Genomic DNA, 14,253 nt, shown 5'->3' with positions numbered 1-14,253 from the left:
AGATTCAATTTAATATGACTGCATCGTATACAACCATTCTTAACCTTTTCTACCTGTATTGCACGTTGAAGCAGGTCAACATAAATTAAATCAAATTTAATTATAATCTGTTAGACAGTGAGAGTATTAGCAACATCAAAGTATTCAGTTTATTGCATTAACTCTCAGCATTTCTCACAATGTGTATTTATTTGTCTTTGTATAAGATGGAGTTTTTGGTTCTCCTGATGATGGTGACAGCCTGTGCTGCCAGACCTCAAGGTAGGGGAAAAACTAATAAAACAAAACAAAATGAAAGAATTAAGATACGTGCAAGTGTTACAGGGTTCACAGGAGTTGAACTTGGTATGTTTGTTACCTTTATGCTCTCTTTTGTTTATGTACAATTTATTTTCCTCCTTATTAAACAGGAAATAGCCACACAACATGAGTTTTACATTAACAGCACCCTCATACAGCAAATTGTTAGAATATGTTAAATGTATGATAAATGACCAATTTTGTCAATAGGAATGTATCTTTTATGTTTGTCACGATAACACATTTTTAGTTTTCAATTTAAAAATCACAATACAGAAAAAATAGCATCTTAAATATGTATTCAGACAATTACTTGTTCATCAACTGGGGAGTCAGGATAAGTAAACAAGTCCAAGGTGCAAGGGCAGAGGCAAAGTCCATAAACAGGTAAGAGGTGACCAAACAAGGGCAGACATCAAAACAGGAAAGAAATATTTGAATACAAGTACACTGAACACAGTAACCCAGGAAGAGCCTCCAGTTTTATCATTATGTATGAGAAATGGTGAATCTGTAGGCATCAGCTATGGGTAGGTGCTGCATGGGGCAAAGTTAAGCTGTGAATTAAAGGGATGAGAAATGGTGACACTGTAGACATTCACATATATTAAATATATGATATTGAATTTCTCTCACTTTTTTAGATCTGTCTGGTAAAATGTTTACCTTCCCACAAGAAACCAACACAGCTCATATAAGGCTGACTACATCAAGACAGGTTTTGAGTGCTGTAACCGTCTGTCTCAGGTAACATTTTGTTGCAAAATAAATGAAACAACCCACTCTACAGTCACTATCTGTGACGGTAACAAGCATCATGCATGACAATGTCTTTGTTTTGCCTACAGGTCCTTTACAGACCTCCGCAGAGGCCACTCTTTTTTCTCTTTGGCCACACCATCTGCTTACAATGACTTCCTCATTTTCAAGAACACTGCAAACAATGAGATTGAGGTGTTTACCAGGAATAATGTTGCAGTAATTGGAGGGCAGGACTACAAACTGAACACGTGGCACTCCATCTGTTCAACGTGGGACTCTGCATCAGGACTGGTGCAGGTGTGGTTAGATGGAAAACCCTCGAGTAGGAAATTCGTCAGCTCTGGATCAAACATCAACGGACCCATTATAATTGTTTTAGGACAGGTATGCACCATACTTTAATGAAAAGTTTATATATTTTAGGAAATAGGTTTATTCGCTATTCTTATTCAGAGAGTTAGATGAGAAGATCCCGTACCCATTCTCTCAGCCCATTAGCTTATATTGGCACAAAGACTGGAAACAGTGGGAAATAGCTTGCCTGTTTTTTTTTTTACATTATAATAGAGAATAAAGTTTCAGCATCTTTGTATAATAAAGAGAGACAAACCTATCACCTCTGCTCTAGCTGCCATCCTGCTCCAATGTAGTCAGTCTGCGGTGAGAGAGGAGCAAAGCTGCATTAAATCATCTATCTGTTTCCAAAATTAAAATGATATTTGCAGGTTTTGAAGTTTTACTGTAAATGTCTGGCCTGAGACATATTTTGCCTTAACTCTCTTGTGTTGGGTCAGCACAAAATGAGACAAAGGATGTCCTTTTAAATTGTGTTATTAAAATGTTCTACCTCAGCAGCATTCTCTGATCTGAGCCTACACAGCACACTCTCTAAATGTTTTATTTCTTTCACCTCCTTTACTGGTTTCGTTGGCTCTAATTTGTGCCAATAATGAAGATTGAATATTAAGTTTGTTTTCATTGCCAGAGGGGTTCTGGAAAGTTCTCAACATGCAATGTATTACAGTCATTAACACAATAGCATTGTTCTGAACTGATGCATGTCAAAAATAACAAAAATACTTGTTCTCTGGTCTTTTATAAAATATATATTTGAAGGTAAGCAGTGACACATTTATAGGATTGACTTATGTTAATTTATAATGTAAAATTAATGTCTACTTTAAACAAAGAACTGTATCAGATTACATCATATCCCATCGAACCATACCGAATCGAATCATATTGTATCGTATCATATCGCATTGAAATCCTACTGAATTGAATCGAACCGAATCATTCCATTTTAAAATGTATCATTCCTGAATCATATCATACCCCATGTATCTAGATACGTATCGGATCGTCTTATATTGGAAAGATGCACACCCCTATTATTTATTTATTTTTATTGCAACATAAGAATTTAACAGTTAGAAATATAAATGGAAACCAATGGCTCAGTACATATTAAAACAAAATTAATTGTTATAAATAAATGAAAATATCCATACAGACATACAGACCAAAAATAAGAAAAATAAGCACACACAGTGAAACACAATAAAAGACAAAAATAAACAAAAATTACAAAAACCAACAAAAGAAAGACAGAAGCACATGCAAAAAGCAAAAATCTGATAAAACGTAAACTATATTAATCCATCAGTTTTATAAATTTCTTATTTTTAAGAAAGTTGACAGAAGTGAGTTAGGAATCTGTTTATGAAATGAAAAATATTTGGTGCACCTTTCGGTACTCTTTTCTTCACACTTTTCTTCACATTTCTTCACATTTCTTCGGATTTCTTCACATTTTCTATAGCAGGTACAACAGCCTTTACTATCTTTAAATTTAGCTGGAAACGAATTAATAGAATTAATCTTGCGGAAAAATTATGAAGTGGGTTTTCTTGCAATATTTGTAAGCTGATAACTAAGCCTTCTTAAAGCAAATAATGTCAATGCTTAACCGCCAAATTAATCTAACTTCTTCTGGCTCCAACTACATATTTAGACTGAACTTTCAGACTGAGTAGTAATAATCTTCTCATCTAACTCAATCAAAGAATTCTTGTGCAGTCTAGCTGTTGACTCAAATGTTCTTTTTCAGGAGCAGGATTCCTATGGTGGAGGATTTGACATTAAGCAATCCTTTGTTGGCATGATGTCTGATGTCCACATGTGGGACTACGTCATTTCCCCCTGTGAGATCCAGAACTATGTAAATGATCTAAATTTCACCCCAGGAAATGTGCTCAACTGGAGGGCGCTGGAGTTCCAGACCATAGGAAGAGTGGTGGTAGAAGGTAAACAGCTGATCTGTCACTAAAGTCACATTAAATCATTCTGAGTGATTCTCTAGACAAGATTTTACAAATCACAAAACTTTTACCTAATTTTGTCTTCTATAAATTGATTTCATTGACTGTGCAATTGTTAAATGTAATTATATGAATGTGAAATATCCGTATATTTGATATACCTTGGGTTATGTCTGCCGCTGGTTGCATTATTGTCTTTTTTTTATCTTTGTGCAAAATGTTTTAAAATGGCACTCTGCACTGCAGTCCAGTCTTATGTCCAATCTTTTATAGCTGAAAAGTTTAGTAATAAATAGCACTCAGCCTTCCATTGATGACGTCCTCAACAACAGCTCACCATATCTGATGCAATCCACACATACTTATACTTTATGCATTACATCTATCTACTTTAATCTGTAGGCAGTTATACATTCAGCACATTGATACTGCTGCACCAGCGTCCAGCACTACATACATAGTCTAATTTTCACCCCAGCGATTGTGCTTCACTGGAAGGTGCTAGAGTTCCAGACTACAGGAAGACTGCTGGTAGAAAATATACAATTGACCTGTCGCTAAACTTTTAAAACCAGACCATCAGTGTCTTAAAGACATGAAGTGATAAATCATGTTGAGATTGGAATATATTTTAAGCATATGTGTTTCCTGCATTAATTGGGGTTTAATCTTTTAAGTCCAGGTCATAGTCCTGGTCATAGTGTGAAACAATTGTTTACCTATTGAAAGCTAACTTTGCTTTTTAACTCATTAGTCATAACAACCTCACTCAATGACAATATCATGGCTGTGAGATCCGCTTATTTTGCAGGTCATCTGCCCACTAAGGTTCAAAAATGGATAAATGCAGCTAGGCCTATAATCATCACCGTCTAGGCTGATAATTAACAAAGACACGTGGCTGTTTGTGGTACTTTGACACCAATAGGGTATCAGAGAGAGATTGATATTGTTTGGGTTATCATAGTAACAGGCAACTGATTTGTTTGTATAGATTGTCAGCAGCTATTTTTACATTTAAAACAGTGAAAATCGGGCGTGCAGGTGGTACTTTTCTGCATGTCACACTCTCTAATTGCGGGATAGAGATGGGCTCTATCCCATAATTTCCTGTCTCTCTACTGTCAAATAAAGGCGACTATGCCAGAAAAAAATCTAAAAGGTGAAAATCCACTTTAGGGTTTAAAATACTAACATGTCAAACACTATACCACATTTTTATCGAAAATATTATTTAAAAAATATCAATACTACGCATTTTAAGTGTTAACTAAGAAAGTGCAAGTCAATGTTGGAGCCATCAGTCCAGTTCAACAACAGGAAGCAAACACATGCACCCAATGAGGGCAATGAGGAAGAAATGAGGGTATATAAATCACAATCCTACACACTGTTGCACACAACAACCTGACACAAGATTCAAGGTAAGATCAAGACAGGATACACATTGCAAACTACAGGAACTTAACATGACTGCATTGTATACAACAATTATTAACCTTTTCTACCAGTATTGCATGTTGTAGCAGGTCAATGTAAGTAAAAGTAAATTCATTCTCAGCATTTTTCACAATTAGTATTTATTTGTTTTTGTATAAGATGGAGTTTTTGGTTTTCCTGATGATGGTAACAGCCTGTGCTGCCAGACCTCAAGGTAAAATATATGTTTCATTAACAGAAAAAAACAGCATCTTAAATATGTATTTAGGCAATTGTTCAACAAGTGGGGAGTCAGTATAAGTAAACAAGTCCAAGGTGCAATGGCAGAGACCATCAGTGTCTTACAGACATGAAGTGATAAATCAGGTTTTCTATACACTTGAGATTGGAATGCATTTTAAGCCTATGCGTTGCCTGCATTAATTGGGGTTTAATCTTTTAAATCCAGGTCATAGTGTGAAACAATCATTTACCTAGTCAAAGCTACCTTTGCTTTTTAACTCATAAGTCATAACAAGCTCACACAATGACGATATCAGGGTTGTGATATCCGCTTATTTTGCAGGTCATCTGCCCCCTAGAGCCCAAAAATGGATAAACGCAGCTTTGACACAAATCTGTTTCTATCAATCACTCAGACCTAATATAAGATCAGTAGATAAGATGCAAATCTATGTTGGAGCCATCATCTAGTACAACAACAGGAAGCAAACACATGGACCCAATGAGGGCAATGAGGAAGAAATGAGGGTATATATATCACAATCCTACACACTGTTGCACACATTAACCTGACACAAGATTCAAGGTAAGATCAAGACAGGATACACATTGCAAACTAGAAGAATTTGACATGACTGCATTGTATTCAACCATTTTTAACCTTTTCTACCTGTATTACAAGTTATAGCAGACCAATGTAAGTAAAAGCAAATTAATTTGTAACCAATAAGACACTGATAGTGAATCGTGAACCGTCTATCATCTTTGGCATAATGACAAGTTTGGGGTTTTTTTTATTTTTTTAAAGCATCTTTAATATGTATTTAGAGAATTACTTGTTCAACAAGTGGGCAATCAGGATAAATAAACAAGTCCAAGGTGCAAGGGCAGAGGCTAAGTCCATAAACAGGTAAGAGGTGACCAAACAAGGGCAGACATCAAAACAGGAAACAAATGTTGGAACACAGTAACCCAGGAAGAGCCTCCAGTTTTATCATTGTCTATGAGAAATTGTAATTTGTAGGCATCAGCTATGAGAAGGTGCTTCATGGGGCAAAGTTAAGCTGTGAATTATAGGCATGAGAAATGGTGACACTGTAGCCATTCATATATATTACATATATCATTTTAAAATGTATTTATTTTGCAGTTTAGTATTAGCCAATGCAAGTGTCATGGCTCTAGGTAAAGTATACAGCAGATTCGACATGTTTCAGAATTGTTACCAATCAATAGTTATTAGTATTTTAGTTATAAAATAATCATAGTTTATCGTTTCCCAAAACATCTTTTTATGAAACTTTTGATAGAGTATGTCTAATGAATACCTGTTTTTGCTACTGTATAATTCATTTGTATCTTATATAGGCTAATTAACACTTTGCATCCTGATTTCTCTCACTTTTTAAGATCTGACTGGTAAAATGTTTACCTTCCCACAAGAAACCAACACAGCTCATGTAAGACTGACAACATCAAGACAGGTTTTCAGTGCTATAACCGTCTGTCACAGCTAACATTGTGTTGTCTATGCAAAATAAATTAAACAACCCACTGTACAGTATCTGTGACAATAAATGCCTTAATTATGCCTACAGGTCCTTTACAGATGTTGAAAGAGCCCACGCTTTTTTCTCTTTGGCTACTCCAACTACTATCAATGGATTCATGATTCAAAAGGGTAGTGCAAGCAATGTGGTTGAATTCTTTATCCAGAATAGTTGGGTAACTATTGGCGGCCAGGACTACAAGCTGAATATATGGCACTCTATCTGTTCAACATGGGACTCTGCGTCTGGACTGGTACAGCTGTGGTTAGATGGAAAACCATCCAATAGGAAATTCATTAGCTCTGGATCAAACATCAACGGACCCATTATAATTGTTTTAGGACAGGTACAGATGTGTTCTAAGTGTATTTCTAACATAAGCACCACACTGAAATGAATAGTTATACGTTTTAGGAAATAGGCTTATTCGCTACAGAGTTAGATAAAAGATTGATCAAACTCTCATGTCTAGAAAAAGGGGGAAATAGCTTGGCTGGCTCTGTCCAGAAGTCAAGTTAACAATATTAGCCTATCAGCACCTCTAAAGGTAACTAATTAACATCTTATATCTTTTTTTTGTTAACCCTTAGAAAAAAAACTGTAAAAATGACAAGACAGGATATTGCTATTATTTTATCTATTTATTTTTATTTCCAATTAAGAACAGAACAGGTAGAAATATGACTGTAAACAAATGGTTCAGTACAAATTAGTATAAGTTATTACAAATAAATAAATAAATAAATGTAAATATAAAGACAGACAAAAAATACAAAAAACAAGAAAAAAGACAGAGTCACATACACAAAACTTCATTTGTGGAGCAAAGTAAACTATATTAGTCCAGCAGTTTTATTGATTTTCTTATTTTTAAGAAAGTTGACAGAGGTAGGAGGAATCTGTTTATGAACTGTTAAATGTTTGGTTCACCTTTCAGTACTGCTCACTTATAGAGAGAATTTTGCTATTAGAACAAAGAAATTAACTATTAACCGAGGGTTTGATGCTTTGTGTCAAAATAACAGAAAATGTCTTTGTAGTTGAAGGAGTAAGTGGATTTGACTTCAGCAAACAAATTAAGACTAAGATCATCTCATGATTTCAAGGTTTTCTCACAGGTAAAGAACAGATTAACAGTTTCTACAGCAGGTACAAGAGCTGTCAGTATCTGTAAATTTAGCTGGAAATGAGTTAATGGAATTCATCTTGTGAAAAAGATGAAAGTGGATTTTCCTTTGTTGGAAATGCAATATTTGTAATGTGAAGACCAAGCTTTCAACCAGCAAATAATATGAATGCATAACCTCCAAATTAATTAATCTAACTGACTTCTTGCTCCAACTTAATATTTCAACTGAACTTAGACATGAGTAGTAATAATCTTCAAATCCAACTCAATTAGAAGAATATATTGTACCGTATAGCTGTTGTAATGATTTTGGGATTTTTTTCAGGACCAGGATTCTTATGGTGGAGGATTTGACAGTAAGCAGTCGTTTGTTGGCATGATGTCTGATGTCCACGTTTGGGACTACATCATTTCCCCCTGTGAGATAAAGAAATACATGGAGGGTCCAAATTTCACCTCAGGAAATGTGCTCAACTGGAAGGCGCTGGAGTTCCAGACCAGAGGAAGAGTTTTGGTAGAAGATAAAGAGATAATCTGTAAATAAAGTCACATTAAAATGATGCTCCATATATGGTTTTGCAAGCTTTTTCCTAACTGTGTCTTCTATAGAATTGATTTCACTGACCGTGTAATTAGTAACTATATAAATGTGTATATATATTTGTATGCAATGTCCCTAATACAAGAGAAGTAGCCTGTATATTTATCCTCTTTTTATGCCTTTTTCATTCCTATACCTTTTTTATTCTTTCTTTCAGTTATCTCCCAGTGTTCTCATTTGTTTAAATTTGTTGTATTTGAGGCAAGATCAAACAACTTCTTTCTGCCCCCCAATAACATTTTAATTAACTCTGTAGCTCAACAACAATTAACCACAATGTAATATTGTAAGTAAGGAAATTGTATAAAATAAATTGAATGTTGAACACTTACATAGTTTCACAAATGATTAAATAATTACACTTACTGTAGCAGCTTACCACTGCAGGAAAAAGAATGGATTTCTGTAAGTTGTTATCTTACTTAGGAGACACTTAGGAGTGCTAAGGTTCCAGACGTGTGAAGTTTAAATGGAGCTTTAAAATGGAACTCTGCTTACAGGTAGTTTGCTGTTTATCTCTGCTTGAGGTTAGCGGTTTGAGGCTACATTAGCCACTACCCTAAATCTCTGACCCAACTATTGGCTGCATTGTATAATGTAAGATTTGACAAGGAAGAAGAATGTATCTAGTTATAAAGACTGTTGTCTGGTCTAACTTTGATTTTGCACCACCACATAACACTTGTTTCAGTCATTATGCTATGGCAGTAATGCAGCTGGAAAGTGTATATATTTAGCAAATTATCCTGTTGAATTGTGTTGTCTGTTGCTGAGGTCATATTTATGGTTATCATTAGCTAAGTAAACAAAAACATTTCTGGGTAAGCCTGTATATATTTTTACTGACCTGCTAAAAATGTCTATGTACTACAGGGGAATAATTCATTTCTTTAAGCTTTTTCAGGCAATATGATGATTTTCCTTTGGTTTTCAGATAACTTTAATAAATAAAGGCAAAGACTGAAAACTAGTGGATAGTCATTCTTCAACATATCAACCTCAATATCAGTGTACCTCAGTTTGATTTGATATGAATGCCTTTATACTGTAAGTCTGTAACTTTATATATTATTATATTTTAGTTTTCTTTTCTTTTCTTTTTTTTGCTTGCTGAGATCCAACCTTTGATTTTTCTGTATTAACTGTGTTTGCCAGAGAAATGAGCTGAGGATTTGGATGGTTTTATTAGATACACTCACCAAGTGCTTTACCACCAAATTCTCACTATTCACACAATCTAACAAGTGTACATTCTAAAGATGAATCTAGGGTTTGTTTAAAAAAAAAAGGATCTGTGTCTTTACCTACAGCGTATATATGCTAATATTGAGGTGAGCACTCATGGCTTGACACACATAACATTATTACAGGTTTCAGAGTTGTCTATGTGTGTGAAATTAAACATGAGTGGAAATTATTAATAAGAGATAGCTTGTTTCACAGCTTTTCTGTATGTTGTTGCATCTTAATTCTTTCCCAGGGCAATATTGGAATACTCTCATTTTACATCAGCATGCACGCACGCACGCACTAACACACACACACACACACACACACACAGCCCAACACACCAGCAGGAAATAGGCTAAAATCAACAGCAGTTATTTGGTAATGGGAGAATAATACAATGCGAGAAGGTGTAAAGGATTGCAGATTGTGTGTGCAGATAATGTTGTTAGATGCTAGATAACAGGATGTTTCTGACTAAATGTTCTGCTTTGGGCAGAGAAGGTGCAGCATATTTCTCTCGTGTAGCAACAGTCTGTCATGGCGACAGCTGCTCTTTTCCCTCTTCTTCCTCTGGATCATCTGATTAATTTATGTGTTGTGCATACACTACTAACCTCTCCTGCCTTTCTGCACCTGTCCACAAGTTTTACCTATTTTGTCCAAGTTACTTGGCACTCGTTATTGGAGTGTACACATTGCACCATATTGTGTAGTTGAAAATAGTTGCTCATAAGTAAGACTTTATATGCACAGAAATCAGATTCAAAGGGTCCAAAATTATGCATTCACACATTTATATCAGTTCTCTATTGTGTCACTGTTTCTATTTATGTAAACAGGCTTGAATTGTTATGTTTTATAAATAAACTATATCAGATATAAAAACCTGTTCAAGTCTTAAGTAACAACTATGACTGAAAAGTGTTGCCTTGTTCCTCTGTCTCGGTGTCCACCAACTCTATCTTGTCCTGTCTGGAAACTCATTCAAATTCAGGGAGTTTGTCCCTGCTGAGTTGAGTGGTCTCTGTCTAGTCGTCTCGGTCTGATCCCTCTCCAGGGTTCATCCCTCCAGCTGATCTGATGCCTCTTTCTTGGAAACATTCTCTCTGAGCTGCAGGCTTCTGGAAAGAGGAGCATGCTGACTCCTCCCTCACACAAGCCCTCTGCAGAGGCCCTTGATGTTCTGCTGCAGTACATCATTTTTGCTGATAGAGAGGTTAGAACACCCCTGATAACTGATAGAGGTTGATGATGAGTGATCAACCTTGAATCTGTACACATGTAGGAAAGGCACACGCTGACATTAGAAAAGAAAGAAAGAAAGAAAGAAAAGTTTGTGATCCTGCGAAACTTTAAAAAATCTTGAATCTAACTTAATAACTCATCTTACACAGTTGATCGCTTCATGAAAGTCTGGATTTCCAAGCATTTTGATTCACTGATTCTCAATACACTGAACTAAATTGAAGAACACAGGTACCATGGGCATAGATTTGTGTATGGACAGTAGGGACATGTCTGTACTAACGTCAAGGTGTAAAATGTCAGTTGTCCCTTCCTAAATTTCTACAGATCTCAAAGGATTTTGTCTTTGTCCTGACTCCACATAACATTAATGGTAATATCTATGCAGAGTTTCATCTATTTCAGGGTTGTGTTTTTTTCTCTATGATAAAGAGTCATATTTATGGATATGCAGTGACTTGATGATCTGGAAGCCCTCAACTTCAAGCTGTACACACAATGTCAGCTAGCTGTACAGTCATAGTATAATCGATGGCGAACGTTAGGAAATCTGAAATGGTAAATGTTTATAGTTTAAACATTTCAAACATCATGAAAAAGTTCTTTCTAAACAAAACTATCATAGCTGCCATATTTAAATTTCAGACATTGTTTTTAAGGTGATTTTAGCTCATTTGTCATCGTTGCTCAGAGATGACTTCATTTTGTCGAACAACTTGTAAGTAAATATGCTTCCCAAAAGTGGAAATAAGATATCTGATCCTATTTTAAGATGAACCAAAATATCAGTACCTGCTGGTCTCATAAGTATGTTCTGTAATCAACACAATATTTGGCAGTCTAGTCTAGTTGCAGGAAACTTGATTTGTGGTCAAAATTAGCAACTGTAAGAACAGAGCTACTGAATCTCTTCGTACAGTAGAACGTTTTAACAAGGTAGCATGCTAGCTTTACATTTATTTTCTTGTAATATATATCATAAATATCATCTATTGTGTGTCAATTTTGACTACTGATCCTCAAAAAAGATAAGATAATGTATGTTTGTTTGTAGTTTCAATGAGCTACACCTTTGAATGACTTTGTTTTTCAACAACAACAAAAAGAACTAAAGTCATCACATGTAATCTTGATGAAGTATGCATGGATGTGATTGTAAAGGGAATGAGGAAACCGAGAAAGGAATTAAAGTCACAGTATTCAATGTTGCACACCAAATTCTGACACAGACTTCAAGTATCTATCAATTGTAATATATATAATATATAATCATTTCTTTTCGATATCTACAGATCCTTTACAAACCTTCACAGAGCCCACATCGTTTTTTCGCTGGCCAGACCCTCTGTTTTCCTTGACTTCATGATTATAACGCATGCTGCAAGTGATGTGATTGATCTCAATGTCAGGGACAAAAAGACAGTTTGTACTGGACTACAAGCTGAACAACTGGATTATTATGTCTTCCACGTGGGATTCTGTGTCTGGACTGGTGCAGGAGTGGTTAAATGGAAATGCCTCAATTAGAAAATTTGGCAGATCAGAAATCCGAAGACCCCTTATTATTTTGGGTCAGATAATGTTTTACTGTTAAACCTTACAGTTTATAGTACTCCAACAAATTCTGTTGATCAGTGATTTTGGATTCGACTCTATAGGACGCAACCTCTATAGGACCAGGATTCCCTTGGTGGATTGTTTAACATTAAGCAGTCATACGCTGGCATGGTATCCGATGTTCACATGTGGGGCTACGTCATTTCCCCTTGTGAGATCCTGAACTACATAGATGATCTAAATTTCACCCCAGGAAATGTGCTCAACTGAAGAGCGCTCGAGTTCCAGACCAAGAGTGCTGATGGAAGATAAACAGCTGATCTGTCGCTAAAATCATATTAAAACGGAACTGTAAGTGATGTGATGTCAATGACTTTGTAATTCTAACAAGTGAACATGACAGTGCAGTTTATGTGATATATCTCGGGTCGGTCATACTGTATGTGCTGTTAGCTGCTTTAATATATTTTGTGATCCTGAAAATGCATTAAAAATGGCAGCTCATATCCAATCTTTTATAGCCATTTGACATGAAACCTTAAATAATGAATAGCACTCTGCCATCTGTCGACAACGTCCTCGACAACAGCTCAACATACTTTGATGCACGACATGTCTACACTTATTTATAGTTTATTCATTACATCTGTCTACTATTAATATGTAAGTTATTATAAATTACATCCATTGAGTTGCTGCATCAGTGTCCAGGGCACATTTATACTCACTTAAACCTGTACTCAAATATTTTTTCTCCTTCTCCATGCAGTGTCAGATTCACAAGACCATCCCATTTCTACCTAGGTTTCCAGATGAATAAAGTTAACGAACGAATAAGAACCACTGCCTAAAACAAGAAATTGCACATTTTGGTTAATACATATTTTCACATTCTTGCCAAGAGATCGATAAGAAAATTGATACTACTCTGACGTCTGTACAGTATGAGTCTCTGATGGCCTAGAAATGTAACTCTTAGCCAGAAAGCAAATAGGGGTATTAACTATATAATGTATAACTATTTCTTTGAGACAAGGGAAATACTCATTGAGATTGTTTACTTGTGACTAATTAATGTAGCGATAACCTTGTGGTCATGGTGCCTGCATTAATGGTTAAGTATAAGATTGTCATCACTTTTGGACAACAACCACTCATTTTGCCAATGATTTATGATTCAATGGTTAATATCAGAACATAGGAAGATGAATGCCTGCATCTTAAGACTACTGACTCGTGGCTACTGTATATGCCTCCTCTTTTTATGGCTTTTTCATTCTTCTTTTTATGACTCTCCCTCATTTTAATTCTTTCTCCTAAGCCTTTTTCAGAGTAATACATCATAGTGGTCTCATTCGTGAATGCTCAGTATTACTTAGCACAACAACTGCAGTATTTAAAGCTTGACAATAAATACACCAGATAAAATATAAATATAAAATCAGAAAAAGTCAGTAAAAAAATGATGAACTCATTGACCTATGTACAGATGGCTTTAAGCTGATCTATGATTGCAGTAGAACAAGTAGAACAACCAGTCTTTCGTCATTTTTGACCACATTGATTTCTCTGAAGGAGTTGTAACATTTGATCAAACTATAGCACTGGTGATGCTGAATAGGCTACTTGCAAACCTCCAGGGACTTTTACAATACAATGGCTACACGATAGGAGGTGTAGCAGTAACTCTAGTACCCTAAACACCTCTCTTTTGACATTCCTGCTGAATCAATTAAGCGCTATGTTCTGCGTGAGAACTCAGAAGAGGTCCCTTGTGGGGAGCTATAGCTGCTTCCTGATGTAATGGAAGGCAACCTTTACCTCAACAGACTAAAGGTTTGAGAGTTTGTGTGAATCGTGAAAGTCAAATCCACAGGACAATGGCAAACACTTGGG

The 14,253-nt window shown here is 35.6% G+C and overlaps 2 protein-coding genes and 1 pseudogene across 2 annotated transcripts; all 3 read left to right on the top strand.

Annotated features, from left to right (window-relative positions):
- Nucleotides 1–56: 56 nt before the first annotated feature.
- LOC133983685 (C-reactive protein-like) lies at nucleotides 57–3,391 on the top strand. Its single transcript, XM_062422845.1, has 5 exons — nucleotides 57–74; nucleotides 207–261; nucleotides 945–1,047; nucleotides 1,149–1,446; nucleotides 3,173–3,391. Exons 2-5 carry the CDS (start codon nucleotides 207–209, stop codon nucleotides 3,389–3,391), a joined length of 675 nt encoding a protein of 224 aa, XP_062278829.1. The 5' UTR covers nucleotides 57–74.
- A 1,591-nt stretch (nucleotides 3,392–4,982) lies between these two features.
- Nucleotides 4,983–8,268, top strand: LOC133983634 (C-reactive protein-like). The gene is made up of 4 exons (XM_062422782.1): nucleotides 4,983–5,037; nucleotides 6,456–6,552; nucleotides 6,638–6,941; nucleotides 8,050–8,268. The coding sequence occupies exons 1-4, from the start codon at nucleotides 4,983–4,985 to the stop codon at nucleotides 8,266–8,268; spliced, it is 675 nt and encodes a 224-aa protein (XP_062278766.1).
- Nucleotides 8,269–11,036: 2,768 nt separating this feature from the next.
- LOC133983425 (C-reactive protein-like) lies at nucleotides 11,037–12,688 on the top strand (annotated as a pseudogene).
- The last annotated feature ends 1,565 nt before the right edge of the window (nucleotides 12,689–14,253 follow it).

The sequence above is a fragment of the Scomber scombrus genome, chromosome 7 (genome assembly GCF_963691925.1).
Source record: "Scomber scombrus chromosome 7, fScoSco1.1, whole genome shotgun sequence".
NCBI classification, from domain to species: Eukaryota; Metazoa; Chordata; class Actinopteri; order Scombriformes; family Scombridae; genus Scomber; species Scomber scombrus.
This window is presented reverse-complemented; position numbering and strand designations above follow the sequence as displayed.